Below are 17569 nucleotides of genomic sequence, written 5' to 3'. Positions count from 1 at the left end.
TTGACAAGTACACCAAAGAGGAAATGCATGCAAGATCTCGGTCAGCTGTTGGATGTAAACAAACCCACATGCTAATCACGGTTCGCCATATTTGACTGAGACGCACTCAAATGGGAAGATTGTTCTTTTACGGGCATACTTCTAAAACGTGCCTAACGTGATTAAGTTTTTGTTATATTCCTTTTGAGTTTTTAATGTTCTGCTAAAAAGTGAAATATATATGCTTTATAATAATTTGCGGATCGCTCGATGCATCGATCCCACCGTGACCTAATTCAATCTCGACCTAGATGACTGACGGGGACGACCACGACAATTTAGCTGACTTAGCATGATGTACTCTTAAGGGAAGGGTTTAGTTCATGGAGAAGGTCGAAAAGAGGATGGGGACTCGATCGCCGTTCTCGAAAACCCAAGACGATCCACATTTGATGTTTTCCTCCACCCATCCCTTTTAGATAAACACGCACAAAGTGTTGCACACGTTACACTCATCGTTGCTACAGTCTGTGATGTGTTGTCAGGCGACTGGGACTTACTACGACTCATCGAGTTGCTTTCGCTCACAAATGCGTATTTAGTTCGACGAAAAAAGCAGCCGCTCGCGCGCGGTACCTTCCGCGAAAACAGAAATGTCATCCAGAATAATTCGATCCGCTCTATGAGTTGCTGGCCGAGCTCGCATAAATTATTTAGGCCACACTGAGGAATGAGGATGATGAAATTATAGTACAGTCTAATTATGCTCAATGGAAATTGAGTACACATGTCTAGAGTATTGAGTTGTTTATTGCTTTAGGAAGCAGGTTATATATATACGCCTCGATTAGGATTCTGGTACAGTCAATTAAACAGTTAAAACTGGTCAAATTAATAGGAAGGCCGATCTGACTCGATCGTCCAGTCAGTGAATTTTGAGTTATGTTTATTTCTTTTGAAGCTTTTGATAAGATTAAGAAATGCTTGTCGAGGTTGTCGTTCACATGAAATGAATTAAACTGAATATATACGTGATCACCTACTCGTGACATATGAAGTGTAAAATAAATCGAAATCTGACCTAATGGTGAGAATCGCCATGGAAACGCATTATAAACTGTGAAATCGATACAGAGCTGCATATAAAGCATGCATGTTATAGTAGCCTACCCGTTCATTCGATCACGTTTATTGTTTCCACTTCTTTCAACCTTTCTAATCGTGTGGTGACTGTGGATCGAGGTACACAGTGAATGTGGATGTCTAAAAATATTTTGGTGATTGAAAAACATGGGAAAGGGGAGCGCGGTAGTTGCACAAATATTGTCACAGGCCAAAAATAGCTTTAAGCGTCATTTTGTTTTCTGGTTTGAATAGTTCGGAGGTGTACACCTCCCACGTATGGAGTGTACGTTTCCGACAGTACGTGAATGTGGGATTTTTTTCTTCCCCTCTGAGAGTTTCGAGATCTTGTGTATAGTTCCGTTCCAACGTCCTGCAACTGCAGCTAATTTATGCTGGAATTATTATACACAAAAATCAATGTTCAAAGATATTAAGTCTTTAGAAGTTGCCTTTGACAATGGTCTTACAGGGCGAAGAGCGTTAATTGCGGATTGTCAACCGCTTAATTCGAGAACTTTATGTAATAACAAATCATGAAACGAGATGTAAACATTTTTCACGCGTGCGAGTGCAGATTGTTGAGTGGGTTATCGTATCGTGACGGAAACAATAATAACCCCACTTCTGGAATTACGAATTTACATATCCATGTACACCTCTGTCTGGAAGTAATGCACTCGTCAGAATATATAATAGCTTCTCTTACTAAGGTGAGCGGATGATATAACAAAGGGGACAATGCAGAACGATACGTCTGATGGATCAGGTTATATTGTCGGACGATTGTCTTTCAATTTGTATCAGCTCGACTCTTTTTCTTTGTGTTTTTAGTTATATACCAGAAGAGTGTAGCGGTACATCAGGGGCCATGGTTATGAAGTGAAGCAAGCGGACTCCGTATAGTTATAGAGCAGTATCCAGATCTGACAGATATTATTTTAGTTGTATAAAGGAGTGGCAAAGATGCTCTGGGCTAATGTAACATAGCAATATCCTGGGAGTCTGGTCACCGCTTTTTGTAAATACGGACACAGGTTCTTACCCTTGTTTCCCTGAGGCAACGACTGAACCTGGCTTCATAACTACTGCCCCCTAGTGAATGATCTTTATACGGGTAGCGAAAAATAAAACACCATGAACAGCCTGAGAAATCTCGGTCCCAAGAGCCAGTCTGTTTTAATAAGTGTCACATTCAGAAGCAAACAACACACCTCTACACGAGATTCGATCCTCATACGTTATAGTCTTCACTGCAGTGGTGAGCAAGCCGACATTTTACCAGTACACTGCTGAGTGAGATGGTGTTTATGTAAGCACTTGACCCACATCTTATCCAGAGACGCCCATATATTCTCCAGGGCAATGCAAATTCAGAGACTTGTTTAGCAACCCTTAAATATACCCAATGCACACACACACACCACCTAATAACAGCTTCGATCAAGATGTCAAAGTATAATGATTATAGGTCAAACACGGATAAATATTATGGAAACACCACTGTAACCACAAGTTCATACTGAAACATACAATATAGTTATGAGATATTTTCCAGCTTATTATTTTTTCCTGCAGTTCCACCTGAACTTTTCCCTGTCGGTAGACCAGATGTATGACATCTGCCGGTGGTAGACCATCTGGTAACAGCAGATTGACTACAAGGAGAAAGACGGTATAAGTCCAACCCGAGGATATCACTCGCCCCGTCAGACTATAGCTGTCACCAGTGTCTGCACTATACCCTTGTTATAGCAATTTCTGTCAAATCGAGTACGAGAATTACAGATGTGTCCTAAAACAGTTAGTTCATAATTTTAGAATTATTTATTAATAATTAGTTTATTAATAGGTATATTTTCTGTCACGATACGATATTCCGATAATTGATTCGCAAACGCAAGTGAGCAGGATGATTTAGACCTGTTTGATTATTCCTTTATTATCTCATCATGCTCTCACACTAAGCAATCAATAATTAGAACCCGTAGTTATTTTCGGACTGTTTGCTCACAAGTTTCAACTACAGATTATGCCAAGGATCTCTTAACTACAAGCGAAGCAAATATCTCTCTCACATACCGGGAGGGTGAATTCTGTGTACTGTGCAAACCAGGAAACGAAATTAATTATACGTGAAGCTCTTTCTTTGCGTGCAGCTCTGGTGTACGGTTTCAATTCTTCTCTCTCCATCACTATTATTACCAACTTTTTTTTTTAGACATTCACAGCGCGCGGCTTCCAACAACCACTTGATGACAAGAGCTGAAGGAAGGGGAAACACGATAACCTGTGATTAGATGAAAGGCTAGGCTGGCACTGTGAATGTTTGACATCTGCTATAGCTACTTTAATAGCATGAATCGTATCAATAAAACAGTATGTGTGTGGTGAAAGGTGGGAGAGTGTTTTAGGCTGATGACTCACCAAATTTGGCAGGAATAATCCTTTGGTCTACGGGACGGTTATAAACAGTTTTTGATTTACTTATTCTGGTCTGGTGCAAGTTTACTTTACCCGTTATAAGATTTGACCATGACCATGCTGTAACTTGAAAGGGTGTTTTCTGAGACAGTGAAAGACGACAAGACAGGTAAGGAGGAAGCGGAGGTCACCGGGCGAGCAGAAGTCGCATGGCTGCTGGAACATTTGCAGTAAGATAACCTCTGACTGGCAGCCTCATGCCTCGTGCCCTATTGTAGAATATGAGCTGCCAACTTGCGCAAGTTAAGGAAGTGAAACCAAGAATACAGCTACCAAGCTATATATATATAAGTGTTCTATGATTTCTTTAGTATGATGCCGCGCATATCAATAACTGAATGAAATAAATTAAGCTCGAATGAAGCGATAGACTCAATCATTGTGGTAAAAATTCCCCCTTCCCCTTGACTCCAGGTATCTCGTTAGCTGAATTTAGTAGTTTGCGTTGGCTTTATCAGACCTGTTTAATTATAAGGGTTAGGAAGCTAACGGAATGCAACGGGAAAATCACTGTTTCCCAATCTATCTCTAACCAAGAACATATGGTCCTACTACGTTGAGAATGATGAAGGCTAATGGAGTAACACGGAATCACTGGGCAAAGACTTTCACAATGCCGTCCAGGGCCCTCCAGCTGATGCTGGATTCCAAAACCTTCCAAAGCAATCAGAGTAGAACCAGAAAACCTAGAGGTCGAAAGAGAAGTACACAACCTGAAGGAACGGACCCCACCTAGTATTGACAATGTTCCAGCTGAGCTATTCAACTGGGTGGGGAAGAAACAACAAATTTAAGGGTCTGACTGCTCTGTTCCAGAGGATCTGAGAATGCGAAGAATGGCTCAAGGAATGGAGGCAACCACTAGTCATATCGCTTCCAAAGAAATCAAAGCTGAGGAACTGCTTGCAGAATAATCCGCTACCTCAAACAGGGCAGAATCACAGTTGAAAAGATCTTTAACTGTCTCAATATGATTAATAGAGAAAAATACATGCAGCACCAGTGGGATCTCTTCCACTTCATCAACTTAAAAAAAGCCATTTGACAGAGGCTGTGAGATGTGATGCACACGATGCAAAAATTCAGCATAAAAGAGGACCATGTTCAAGTTATCTAAGTGCTGTACAAGATTTTAATCAGCGTGGAGTATTACTAAATAACCAAATAAGATCTTTCTTTTCCACAGCAATGACATCCTTCAAGGTTTCCCTTTCACTGGTACTATTCAACACCTTTACAGGAACATCATATGAAAAACCCTTTATGACCATCACACCTCCCTTTTCATCAGCAGGAAGCCATATGCAATCTACATTTTTCAGATAACAGGCACCAACTGCAAGATCATACCAACAGAATCACAGTTTGAATAAGCCTAGAATGGAGACCGGCACTGACAACACCAATGACAAAGCAGAATCAAGGGCAGCTCAAGGAGGTGAACAGTTTTACACCCTCTCCAAAAATAACAGCTCCACATCAACACAAGTGACAATCTCAACATCCAGATCGGACAGGATCAGGTATAGCAACAGCAACAGGTTTTTTACCTAACACAGACTGCATATGGAGAGGAGAATCCAGGCATTTAAGAATAAGTGCCCGAGGAGGCTGCTCCCAATCTTGTAAAGGGAACTTAAAACAAATGACTTTGTACGGAGTGTGGTCGCCACACTTTTAGGAGACCCAAACCCCACTTTGTGCAACATTCAAGTGGTGCAAGCTGATCATGTGACCTGGAATGACACTAAAATAACCTTCAGAGGACCTCGAGGGAGTCGACGCCAAGTTGGATGGAAGAAGAACTAGCATACAAATGTGAACGTTTGACTGGTTGTATAAATAATGACCCACTCATTAAAATGGCCATAATTTCACAGGCCAAATTTTTAGACTTACGTACATTTTTATTAGTAGGAAAGATATGCAATAGACCCACTCATCTAATTGAAGTGTGTGAATCAGTTTGTGATCTGGAAAACAATCTACTGAAAATTTTCCACCTCTACCTTCTCTTGCCCTTTTGTCAAATTCATGTCAAGGTAAGCATTAAGGTAGTCAGATGTTTACAGACAATAATGAATCTTAATGGCATATACAGAACCATACAAGTCTGCCTGACTCACATCCCCCATAGCAACATTTAACACTGTTACAAATACATTTGCCAATGTTAAAATCTTTTATTAACTTAAACTGATTGTTTTCTGTAAGCTCTGTTGAACATGTGCTTTCTAAAATGATTGCTATAAAATATATAGTTGGAGGCGAGCAAAACTGTCATAAAACAACTAATATCACAGCTCTGGTGTGTAAAAATGTTGTAAACAATGATTATAACATTTAATGGAAAATTTAAGATCACAGTGTAAAACAAAATTAACAAACAAATCTTTGTCGCTTGACTGATGCATTGAGTTTGCATATAAAGTTTTCAGGTTTCATATTTTATTATTATCATTCAGACAGCCTAGTAAGATAAATATCTTGCAAACAAGTTTCTGACACAATTGGTTAGGTTTAAAACACTAAAACAATTCTTTTAGTGAAATTCATTGTGAAGATGTTTTCCTCTGATATAGTGCCCATTGTCACCAATTAACTTATGTGGAGTAATCGTTATTAGTCCATATTCCTAGATTGTTGGATTTGCATTTGGTTTGACTAGAGTTGAAATAATTATACTGTAGTTTGTTTCGAGCAATGGTCGAATCGTTTTGTGTGATTCTGATCACTTGTGTGCTGGTGTTTATGTGCCCATATATCTACCGCCAGCCAAACTCCATGCTTAACACCCAAGAAAGTAGGTTTAAATGGAAGAGAAGTAGGGTGAGGGTGGGAATTTATATCACAAGAACATCCTAATACCATTTCAATAAACATTCTAGACGCTTCCAAAATAACCCACTAACAACAAAGGTGAGTTTTGCTGTCGGTTGGTGTGTATAACCACACTTTCTTCCAACTGAAAGGGAGATATAATAAATGCTATTTTACTCTTCAGAGCAGATGTAGGCAATTTCTTCAATGTATCATATTGAATCTGATAAGACAGCCATTACAAAGAATCAGTTCACAACTGGTCTTTGATATTTTGCAGACAAAGTTCACAAGATGAGTTATTCATCACAGATTTTGTAAGAAAGTTAACTTTGGAACACATCCCACTGTAATATCTCTAGTTCACTTGTTCACGTGTCATTCACAAATTCTTCACGTTCACCTGTAATTGACAAATTCTTCGTGGTCCCTCTGAAGAAGCCACTGCTGAGTGGGGCTCTTCATAAGCTGTCTTAGTTCACGAGCACTGTAGCACACCTGATGAATGACTTTGCTACCATATACCAAATTCTTCTGAAACCATGCTATGTCTTTCAGTATTTTGAGCTTTGGTTTCTTGAGATGCTGATGAGAAGAAAAAGTCATAGAGTAATATTAGTAAGTCTGTTTATTACATTAAAAATATTCTTGTAGCTTAAAACTTGCACCAGACACTTCTCACAGAGCTACTCTATCCCAGAGAAATTGCTGAATACCAAGGGTAACATAAGAGAACATTAAGCAGAACAACTTGAAGTAATGTAAACCATCAGCATATTAGCTCAGAGCAATTTTTATTAGCAGATAAAGGGACTGGGCCTATTAACTATCCCTGCACATTGATCTGATTACCACTAAACATCCATTCTATTTCCCATTTCCCCCAGAATAAATGCTGAAAAACTGTTCATTTACTTTCAAGGACAAGATGCTATATAAATATTTATTGTAAATAGAAGACAAAAAAAAAAAAAAAATAAATAATTAAAGCTACTAACTTTTAAAAAATACACATACTTCTGTAAACCTGTTGCAAGAAAACTCCAGAATGGTCAGTCTGCCCCTCAAAACTTTAGCTGCTTTGTTGGAACGTGCAGTGTCTGATAACAGGATGTTTCCCAGTTCAAGCAGACTATATCCCTGCAAAGAATAATACATTTTTTTATGCAAAGTGCTTATTTTAGAAAGCATAATGAACTCCTTGGGCCTTCATAAGCAGGACTATGGCAGGTCTAGGACTACACAAAAAATATAGTGTCATTGATGGATGTCTGAATGGTATGAAACAAGACTACAGCAACAAGGAAATTCCAGTGCTACCTTCTCTATATCTTGCTTTTTGTTTTTTAGCCAGTGATGATGGCACTTTTTGGTCTTATTCCAGCCACCATCCCAGTTCATACAGTTGCTGGCTACCTTTCTTTATTTCTGGGGATACCCACCTTTTTGACATCTACAAGAAAGCTGTAATACATCTTTATTGTCTATTTCTGTGCAACAGTGATAGAAATGTTTCTTTGTTGGTAGCTCATAAAGTAAATGAACTAAGTAATGAACTAAAAACATGCAGTCACCTCTCACATACCTATACAATTACTACACTCAACCACCCCCTCCTCCTAGTAATAATTATCAAAGGTGCATGCACATACAAAAAGTACATTTGTTAGCCCTATTCAAGAGTGATATTGCAGTTGGTATAAAGGACTCGGCCAAAGCACTCTTCTTGGCAACCAGTTGTTTCCATCTACGGCCAGAGGGTAGTATTTGGAAATGGTAATGCAGGGTATTATAACACTGATAATGAACAATGTACCATGCTTTCAGTATTAGTGTGGGCTTCTCTACTTTTATTTTTTGTATAACAATTGAAATTGTATACCGGATTGATAAAACTGTCTCCTAGTGTCTCCATAATTATGAAAAATTTACCTGTTTCAGGAACTTTAAAACTTCAAGAACTACGGAAACAGCACTATGATCAAGCTCTCTTGCCTTCATCTTACGGACCTGTTGTTAAAAGAAAATGAAATTAGTTACGAAGATACATAAGCCTTTATCTGTATAAATTTGATTAATACACAATAATTCTAAGCATTTTAATGTACGTGCAGGTAGGTGATATGATCTTCTAATTGAGCATCTTTTGCAAAATATGAATAATATTTTATGAAAATAAAGATTTTACTTTGTGATCTTTAAATCAAGTAAAATTTTGCGTTAAAGTACTCCCCCTGCAACACTTATCTGTCATGGGAAAAATTAAAAAGGTATAGTTAATACCTACAAAATTACTGTTTAAGTCAATAAGTGTTTGGTGCCAAGTCTTTTCCACTTGTTTCCAGAAGAAACGATGACTAACAGCCTGCTTATAACATTGAATGGGTAGAGGATAGACTTTGCTGTTGTCCAACTCAAGTGTCTGAAAAAGATTTCAGAAACAATACCTACTGTAGGACATAACAGTATGATTATGACTGTGGGCTACTCCTTTCAGTCTAGGAAGTAATCAAACTGGACACACATCTAACACTCAATCACTTTCAGTAAAGTGATCTGCAACTTGTTATTTATTTTTCATATTAATTACTTATAAAAAGTACTTAGATAACAAAGATGCTGATTATGAAACTTCAAACAGGACACAAACAAAGCTTTACTCTGAAATGGTGAAATTGAGTATGAAACAAGAAGCAACCTATATATATATAACATTTTAACATCAGCATTTCTTGACAGGATATTTGTTATCTGGCTTTTCACACTGGCAGTGACTTGCCTTATGAAATATGACAAAGTAAATAAAATGAACTTTCAGCCTTAAAGCATACTTCTTCTCCTCTGTCATTGCAGCCTTGCCATACTCCTGACATGTGGCTGTACCAGTCTGACTTGCATGTCCAGCAGAACTCTTTATGACACCGTGTGCATGTCATGTGAGAGCATCCGCCATTCTTCTCTATTGGGTAGGCACACTGTGGACATCGCTTGACCTTGACCCAAGTAACCATCACATCCTCAGTTTTACTTCCCTCTTTGTTCCCTGACAGACAAATGGTAAGAAAACATGAAAAATCCCACATCTTCAAGCTTTTCTGTTTACAAGTGATAAAGCCATTTTAACAACGTTAACTGTCTTTTTCCCCCCATTTACAGTAAGAAAAATCACTTGTCTGTGTCACCACCAAACATTTTAGGTACTACAATGCCTGAGAAAGTCTGTAAGCTTAATTCTTGTGGCAACTACATATCGTTTGTACGTAACATGTTAAAGTAAAGGGATAAGAAAATTTAGAGAATTTTTTTAATATAATTCATACCATACTGCTGTAGCATTTTATTGTAACTAATATATTGTCTGCAGCATAGTGGCCAATGGGATTGCTCTCCACAGTCGAGACACCAATGATGTTGACATTCACATGCAACAGGTAAACCACGAAGATGATCTGTAGAAATAGTATTGATTTTTAAATATATGAGAAATTATGTATGATTATGTCCACACATGCTGATTATAGGGATGAAAGCATTTTGAGTGTATGTGTATTTGTGTGTACATCATACACCACAAACACAAACTGCCCCTTAAAAAAAACCTGAATTAATTGCTTTTTTTAAATGTAAACAAAGCATTATCTGAGAAACACATGGCAACAAAAACCTTACATTGTACTTCTTCAGGCAACCCATAATCAAAACAACATGCTTTTGCATCATTCATAGAAAATCTAATGCTATCAAGAAAAAATTCTTTTTGTAATTACACTGTTTATGCCTTAATTAACAAAGGTTCTTCTTATAATGTTTCCATTAAAACTCAAGCCATATTTTACTAAACAGGAAAGTTTTACGTGCAGTAGAACATTGTATTATTGCAAAGATCATCAGCATTTTTCAGACTGAATTGATCAGTCCAGACACCATTGCCTCCAACATTACCATAACCATCTTCACCACCACCACCATCATCTCTCTAACTCAGGGGTCTCAAACACGCGGCCCGCGGGCCGAATGCGGCCCGCGAAACATTTTTGTGCGGCCCTCGGCCACGTCCGCGGTGTATATGTATGTTGTGCTTGGTGATTAACTCCCGCAGTGAAAATTACCCCCGTTATTAGTGACAGAGACAACGTCAACTTATTTTAATAAACTAAACTTCCTGTGCATGTAATAAACTACACTAAATGTAGTTAATAATTATAAAAACTTTATTTTAGCATTTAACTGCAGTGACAATAGTGTTCGTAAAATTTAATGAAAAAACATTTTCTTTTCGTGGTGCGGCCCGCTGACTGGCTGTTACTTTCCACTGCGGCCCACATGCTAATATGAGTTTGAGACCCCTGCTCTAACTACAACCAGTGCCATTTAACCAGATGCATACCTGATGCTGATGGAGAACAACTTGGAAGATGACAATGTTTAGCCACTCTTCCACAACTGGGATTTGGACACCACTTCCATATTCCACTTCTTTCAACTGCGATGCTTTGCATAAGTTGCTGCCACTTTATGTAGACATGGTGAGGAACAAGTGACAGCAGTGTTACACAGTCCACTTCAGCCACACACTTGTACTCCTAGCATCATCAAATATTATGTTCATTACTTGTGAAATATTAATTCTGATTTCCAATAAATAAATGAGTTCAAAATATTACTAGATAAAATATCACCGCAACAATTACATTAAAGTCTTGTAAAAATTTTCTTTTTAATATTATGAAAAGCACTATAGTCAAAATTACTTCATAGCAAAAATATCATCAGAAATTAAAACCAAACTTGAAGAGCATCTGAATCAAACAGAAACATGAGGAAATTTATTACTGTGCTGGAAAATCATAAACTTGATTGCTTGATAACCGTTTTAGTTTTTTGTAGCATTATCCCACAAGTTTTATCACACCAAAACCCACCATGCATGTTAAAGATGTTTGTCCACTCAAAATACAAGTTGTGAGATGATTCTGCCAGCATCGTCTGCAAAAGCTGTGTCCACAATTCCACATTGTGAGAAACATGAAAAAGAGACCATCTTCCTTTCCAGTATCTTCTATTGAAGCCAGGCAGATTGAGCATATGTTCTCCAAAAACTCAACATCCAAGGAGATCTGAATTTTGTCTATTTTCTGCACATTTAACATTCATTTAAATAGGCTTTCATAACAACAAAGACAACATTAACCTCTAAATAGGTTAACAGGCTAAGCTGTCAACAATATGTGATCAGATTGTTCAGATACTGATCTCATAAGGCAAACCATGTTAGTATTAACATAAAATAAAAAGTGTGCTACTGCTGAGGTCTTGAATATGATTGGAAAAAGACTAATTAAAGTGATTTCCATTCACAGACAGATGACTGTCATTGTAGCAAGTGTAGTGATGTCCACAGCTTAAGTATTTATTGAAACTGCATGTTGAACACACTTGTTCGCACATATACTCACCCTGTGCTCTTGCTGGGATTGATCCGGTGTCAGAAGGTACGCTTGTGGGACACTGCACACTGATGCATGGCCACCAAACTTTTGAAGAGGAATGAAGTCCTCTAGGTGTTGTGTTTTGAGCACGATCTTGGTTGCTTTCTTTTGTCTAAAAGCATACCAATGCATTGCTGTATACAAAATAATTCAGGATATGGCAAAGTAGTACCTCAACTAATCAAAACATGCATTAAAACCTCTTCACCTAAACCATAAAATTACTTCTGGAAAACAAAACACTGGCAGGGTCTTATGTTAAGAGGACCTCATCTTACCAAAGGGGTTATGATGATGCTGTGGGTAAATGGATGGCTTGACCAGGCTCATGCACACACACACATTCACATGCACAAACCAATTTTCTTTCAATACCTCAGTGCAGTTAGGTGGATGACAATATCCCACGTCCAAAGAAGTACATCATCTAGTAGCAAGACTTTCTCAGCATTGTTTTCCAGTTTAAGGATATTTCTTAATTGTGTGTTTGCATACTTCACCAGGTCTTCCTCTGCACTGCTATGAAGATAAATGCTAGAGAAGGCAGAAGAAAAAAAACATTCATTGCAAGTGAACAAAGCAAGAAAATGTTTAAACAATAAAAAAAGGTGCTTTACTAGAAGAAAAACACTACTCCCATTCTCATTTTGTGAAAAATATTTGAATGCTTATTTGAATTAATATCTTTTGCATTGTTTAAAAAATAAGACTTTTTAAAAAAGAAAATAAGGTTGAGATAGATAAACAGAAAAAATTACCTTCTATTTTTTGGTAATAATCACTATTTACTTCTGATACAAATAATACTTACAGGTAGAATGAATATCTTTCTCAGTAGTTTTTACTAATGTGATTGATATTTTAAAGAATTGTGTTTTTCTGCTTTTAGTTATGAAAACATTTCTTAGTTCTAAAGACTTACAAAGCAGTAACAAAAAAGGATCTTACTTAAATAACTTGTTTTTAAATTCATGATTCTTGTGTTGGGTAGATGGTGCTGCTTGACAGAGAAGGTACCAGTCTCCTGCTGAATCAGCATCTTTTCCATGCAGATTTTCACTCCCCACATTAATCTGGGACACAGCCTTTTGCAGGCTGAAGGCAACAGTGAAAGGAACACAATGGCCAACCTCAAAACTGCCTTCATATTTTTTCTCTAGATGTTCTTGGTTAAGTTCACTTTCACTAAGTTTACATAGGCTTATATTTTCTTCAAATTTCAAAATTTCTGCTTCCATATCCCAGGTGTTTGTAGAAAGCACTGATGGCTCAAATAAACCACCAGCAGAAGATTCTAAATCTGAATCTCCATCATCACTAGCTACTTTAGAGTCTTGTTCACTGGCATCTGAAGATGTGTCTAAGCAATGCATGAAGATAGCAGACCCCTTGCCGTATTTTTTGGTCTGTATAGAACTGGCAGGATTAACAGCAGTGACACTAGTGTGGCTCTTTTTCGCAAAAGACTTCCTTTGTTGATTGGCACAAGATGCAGAGCTTGGTGAAGTCAGAAAGTCAACAATGGAAAATTTTTGCAGATTTGGGGCTTTGAACTCTTTTGGTATATCTATCTCATCCTCTCTTGTGTCGGTTGCAGCATTGGTGCATAAATCTTCTGCAACATAAATGAACATATTTACAAGATTTATAACAATCATTAGACAGATTGCAAATTAAGTCTTTTAGTTATAAAGGTAGCTGTGACCAGAAAATCCTGTCCTGAATACAAACAGGTGCAAACACACACACACACAACTTGTGCATCTATGGTTTCAGAATTTCTCAATGTATGTCTGGAAGTCATACCAAACAACCAACAGTGGATGCTAAGCTAGAGGTAAAAAGACATTGTCCAAACAAGTAAAAGTGTGCTCAGCATTATAATTTTTTTTTTTAAATCTTGATGTAGGCAATTTGGATTCAGATCTTCACGTATGCAGATTAGAGAGATTCTGTAAACAGGTGGTTACAGTACTTGACTGTAGACCAGGTGTCTAGAAAACTTCTCTACCCAGCTATTAGGAACAGATACTCCATACCTTCCCTCTATGTGTATTCATCCAGGACCAACAGTTTTTCTCGCTAAGAGTTTATATCAGGGAAAGCAAGGGCAACAAAAGTGAAGGGACTAGTTTTACCTTCCACTTGCTGCATGTTACACACAGCAGACCACTTACTTCCGCTGCCCCTAGGTTTTACTTGTGACACCCCCCCCTGACGAACAAAGGTACGTCTGTGCGCCCCCCTTAGCCAGCAATGTAAGCTAATTTCACTAATACCAGTATAAGAAACTTTTAAAAAATGACCACCTTCGCGCCTCCCTTGTAAGCACGTCACGCCCCACCATTTGAGAACCGCGGCCCTAGGGTCAATAGGGATTTAAGGTATTTTGGCAGTATCAGGTAAAAGGTTTCTGACAAAATTGTTACCTGAATGCACCTGTGTTTTGAAAACTCCGCTTTTGTGTGCTGTGGCTAAACCAGGTTGCAGTGCATCAGTAAAATACCAGGTGAGCATTTTTCTCTTTTCACCCCGAAATGTTCTAGACTCTTCTATTGGTGAGAAACCTGTTGGAAATATTACAAAACTATAGAAATAATAAACATTTTTAGTTCGCTTATTTGTCTACATATGTGGATATACATCACAACTGCTTGCAATGGGCTATTTTGTTAAATCAGTAGTTCTGTAAGGGAAGATTACATTTATGTGTGAAAGAATGCAGACAAGTACAATCACATTTTTTCCTTGTGCATGATTAAATGAATTTATGATATCATGAAAAGTGGGACTAGTCATTTCACCCCAGTCATATCACCCCACAGCTTGAGTCAAATAGTCCCAGCTATGTCCCTTTCATCCCAGGTAAGATCATTTTCTCCCAACACCAAAAAAGTCAAATCATCCCAGGCCAAAAATATAAATAAATAATGGATGAAACAAATAGTGATAGACAGCGACACCTCTGCATATAATAATCATAATAGGCGAAAAAAGTCAGAATACAAGTTCACAACAAAATCTTTAAGTTAAAAGATTGTTTAAAAAGAAAAATCATATTTATTTGCAATTGTAAGATACATTCTCTGTACAAACATGTAATAAGTCCGTGGTTCTCTGCATGTGTATTACCAGGCAGCCATTTTTTTTAAAAGTAAAATGGTGGCTAAATTTATTCACATGGCTCTGTGTAAAACAGGCAGCTATATTATTTGAACATGTGGCTCTTTTGGTAACATTTGATATTAATAGCTAATTGTGTCATTGGTGATCGATTCATCTTTTGTGCCTGGGATGATTTGACTTTTCGGTCTTGGGATGAAATGGTCTTACATAACTGGGATGATTTGACTCTAGCTGTGGGGCAATATGAGTGTGGTGAAATGGTCTTGGGACGAAATGACCATTGACCCATAAAAGGTAAAGTCAACATTGAGTTGTGCATGTGAGATACTTACCCTTATATGGCGAATCTAATCTATATAGACCTCCACAAACAGGAACAGCAATTTCATATCTTATTTCCTTCTTTGAGGCATCATCATTATCCATCTGTCTGAAAACAGGAATAACTTCTTGAAAATCTGTTATCATGATTGTGCCATAAATATGTTATATATATAAAGCTTTTTTTGAATGATAAGCATAGCATTTGTGATTTTTAAGTGACCAATAAATAAACAAGTAAAGCTGGAAAGACAAGTTTAAGTGGGACAAACTTACCTTTCATTAATTTTATTTCTTGGAACAGTCTTTAGCTTTCTCTGAACTCCTCTAAAATGTTGGTTGTGGAATGATTTCTTCTGCTTTCTAATTTTCTTTTCTTTTATTCTAGATAAATCTTTGCCTTTTTTCAGCAATTCTGTAAGAAATGAAAATGTTTTTCTTGGTTTGAGACAGCATTTTCCTGCATGACTGTCATAGTAAGCAGTCACATTGGCACGCGGATTCCTAAGGCTCAGACCACCTTCAGACACATGATCTGATCTCTCCACCAGGGTGACTTTAAACTCTTCATCAGCGAGATCTTGGTTTGACATTGCATCTGCAAATGTGTTCACCAAGGTCCAACGTTTTCGCTTGTTAAGAGAGTATGTGAGTGAATGATAGCCATTTGGATTCAATGGATGGCACTCCAGTCCTCCATCATCAATGTAGCACTGAGCCACATCTATATCCCAATCTTTACCTTCTTCAGCTTTCAAGGGAATGTTTCTCACCAGTTTGTTGACATACTTCCAGTGACGCTCTTTCCATGCCCACTGATCCTTAAAATACTTCACCCGCATTGTGTTACCACTATTCCGATTACAGTTACTGGATTTGAGCACCATTTTGACAGTCTTGTGGTGATTAGCTTATATCTGCAAATAAAATATGCGAAGAAAGGTCATGATGATGCACACAACAACAGCGAACAATATGACATACATTATTTACGTCAATTACATGTAAATCTTTATTTACGAGGTACGTATAATAGAAAAAGTAATTGCTTTAATGCTATGTTTTTTGTGTTTACATCTATAGCTCTCTATCAAAGTAAATGAAACTGAAAGTGAACACTACTATAACTATAACACAAATGCGTTAAAGAAAGAAAATTTGATATGCAAAGATCTATTTTGACAAGGATATTCGACTAATGAATGCTATTGCATCAATTCGATCAGTGAGCGAAGATAAGTTGTATTTATTACGACTGATCGAATTATGTGGGCTGATGACATCTATCTGTATCAATATATGTATTAAAAAAAAAACTATGGGCGGACCTTTTATCACTAGGATTGAATACAGATATCGTTCACTCTATATATTGATCGAACAACCATTACAGATCAACCCTGACCAAGAAACGAAGAAATAATCCAAGAAATTCTAGTAAATGAAAGACATGAAAAAACACAGTAAAACCGTTAATATAATCACCTTATGTTAATAATACAGCAACTCGCGCGAGTCTTTCCTGATCTCATATTCTATCACTCCATCGGTTTTTAAACTGCAGCCTGCATTGCTGTCTCGTGGTGCAATGTTGTCATGGGAAAGACCTCAATGTCACTGAGGTAGAAAAATATTTGTATGCTGCTTAAAGAAGAAATTTTTTCGAATATTTCATTACCATTAATAAATATGTAGTATATTGAAACAATTTTATTTCATTAAATTTTTTATCGTCAACTGGTCACGTTTTTAATAATAAAAAACCAAAACCCAGCCTAAGCCTTCTCACCCCTTCTTGATATAATGGGACATTCTCGGGTTAGCCGTCTGCTAAAACAGTGTTAAAAATAGCCTAGGCTGTTTCGTCATGAATGTGTCTCCCCAGTCCGTGGTTTCATTGGGTGTCACCACTCAACTATGGAAGTGATAGCCGAGTGGTGACATCACTGGCATCCGAAAAGTGGTATCTCGGTTCGATACCCGTGTAGCGCAGTAAACTTTCCTCCGTGACTACAGGTGGTGGGAATGGAGGGGTGGGGAAGGTATGGCAGCTAGGGAGAGGAGATGGGCACCTCCATCATTGGACGACCTTTACCCTTTACCTTTACACCCCCCCCCCCTCGATTTTTCTTGAGAAGCATGCATACATATGATACATTGGTACAAATATGGGGACCTTCACTTGAGAAAGAGAATTGCCCACTTGCTAGCACTTTCTTTTATGCAAT

General features: G+C 37.7%; 1 protein-coding gene across 1 annotated transcript; it reads right to left on the bottom strand.

The window, feature by feature from the left end:
• Nucleotides 1-5753: 5753 nt before the first annotated feature.
• On the bottom strand, nucleotides 5754-16962 carry LOC112572945. Its single transcript, XM_025252948.1, has 15 exons — nucleotides 16827-16962; nucleotides 15618-16258; nucleotides 15353-15450; nucleotides 14324-14461; nucleotides 12843-13509; nucleotides 12270-12428; nucleotides 11862-12006; nucleotides 11328-11540; nucleotides 10793-10988; nucleotides 9726-9854; nucleotides 9237-9448; nucleotides 8693-8827; nucleotides 8338-8415; nucleotides 7423-7545; nucleotides 5754-6990 (listed from the first exon to the last, which is right to left on the bottom strand). The coding sequence occupies exons 2-15, from the start codon at nucleotides 16226-16228 to the stop codon at nucleotides 6805-6807; spliced, it is 3090 nt and encodes a 1029-aa protein (XP_025108733.1). The 5' UTR covers nucleotides 16229-16258; nucleotides 16827-16962; the 3' UTR covers nucleotides 5754-6804.
• Between the last annotated feature and the right edge of the window lie 607 nt (nucleotides 16963-17569).

Source organism: Pomacea canaliculata, linkage group LG9 (assembly GCF_003073045.1).
Source record: "Pomacea canaliculata isolate SZHN2017 linkage group LG9, ASM307304v1, whole genome shotgun sequence".
Lineage (NCBI taxonomy): Eukaryota > Metazoa > Mollusca > Gastropoda > Architaenioglossa > Ampullariidae > Pomacea > Pomacea canaliculata.
This window is presented reverse-complemented; position numbering and strand designations above follow the sequence as displayed.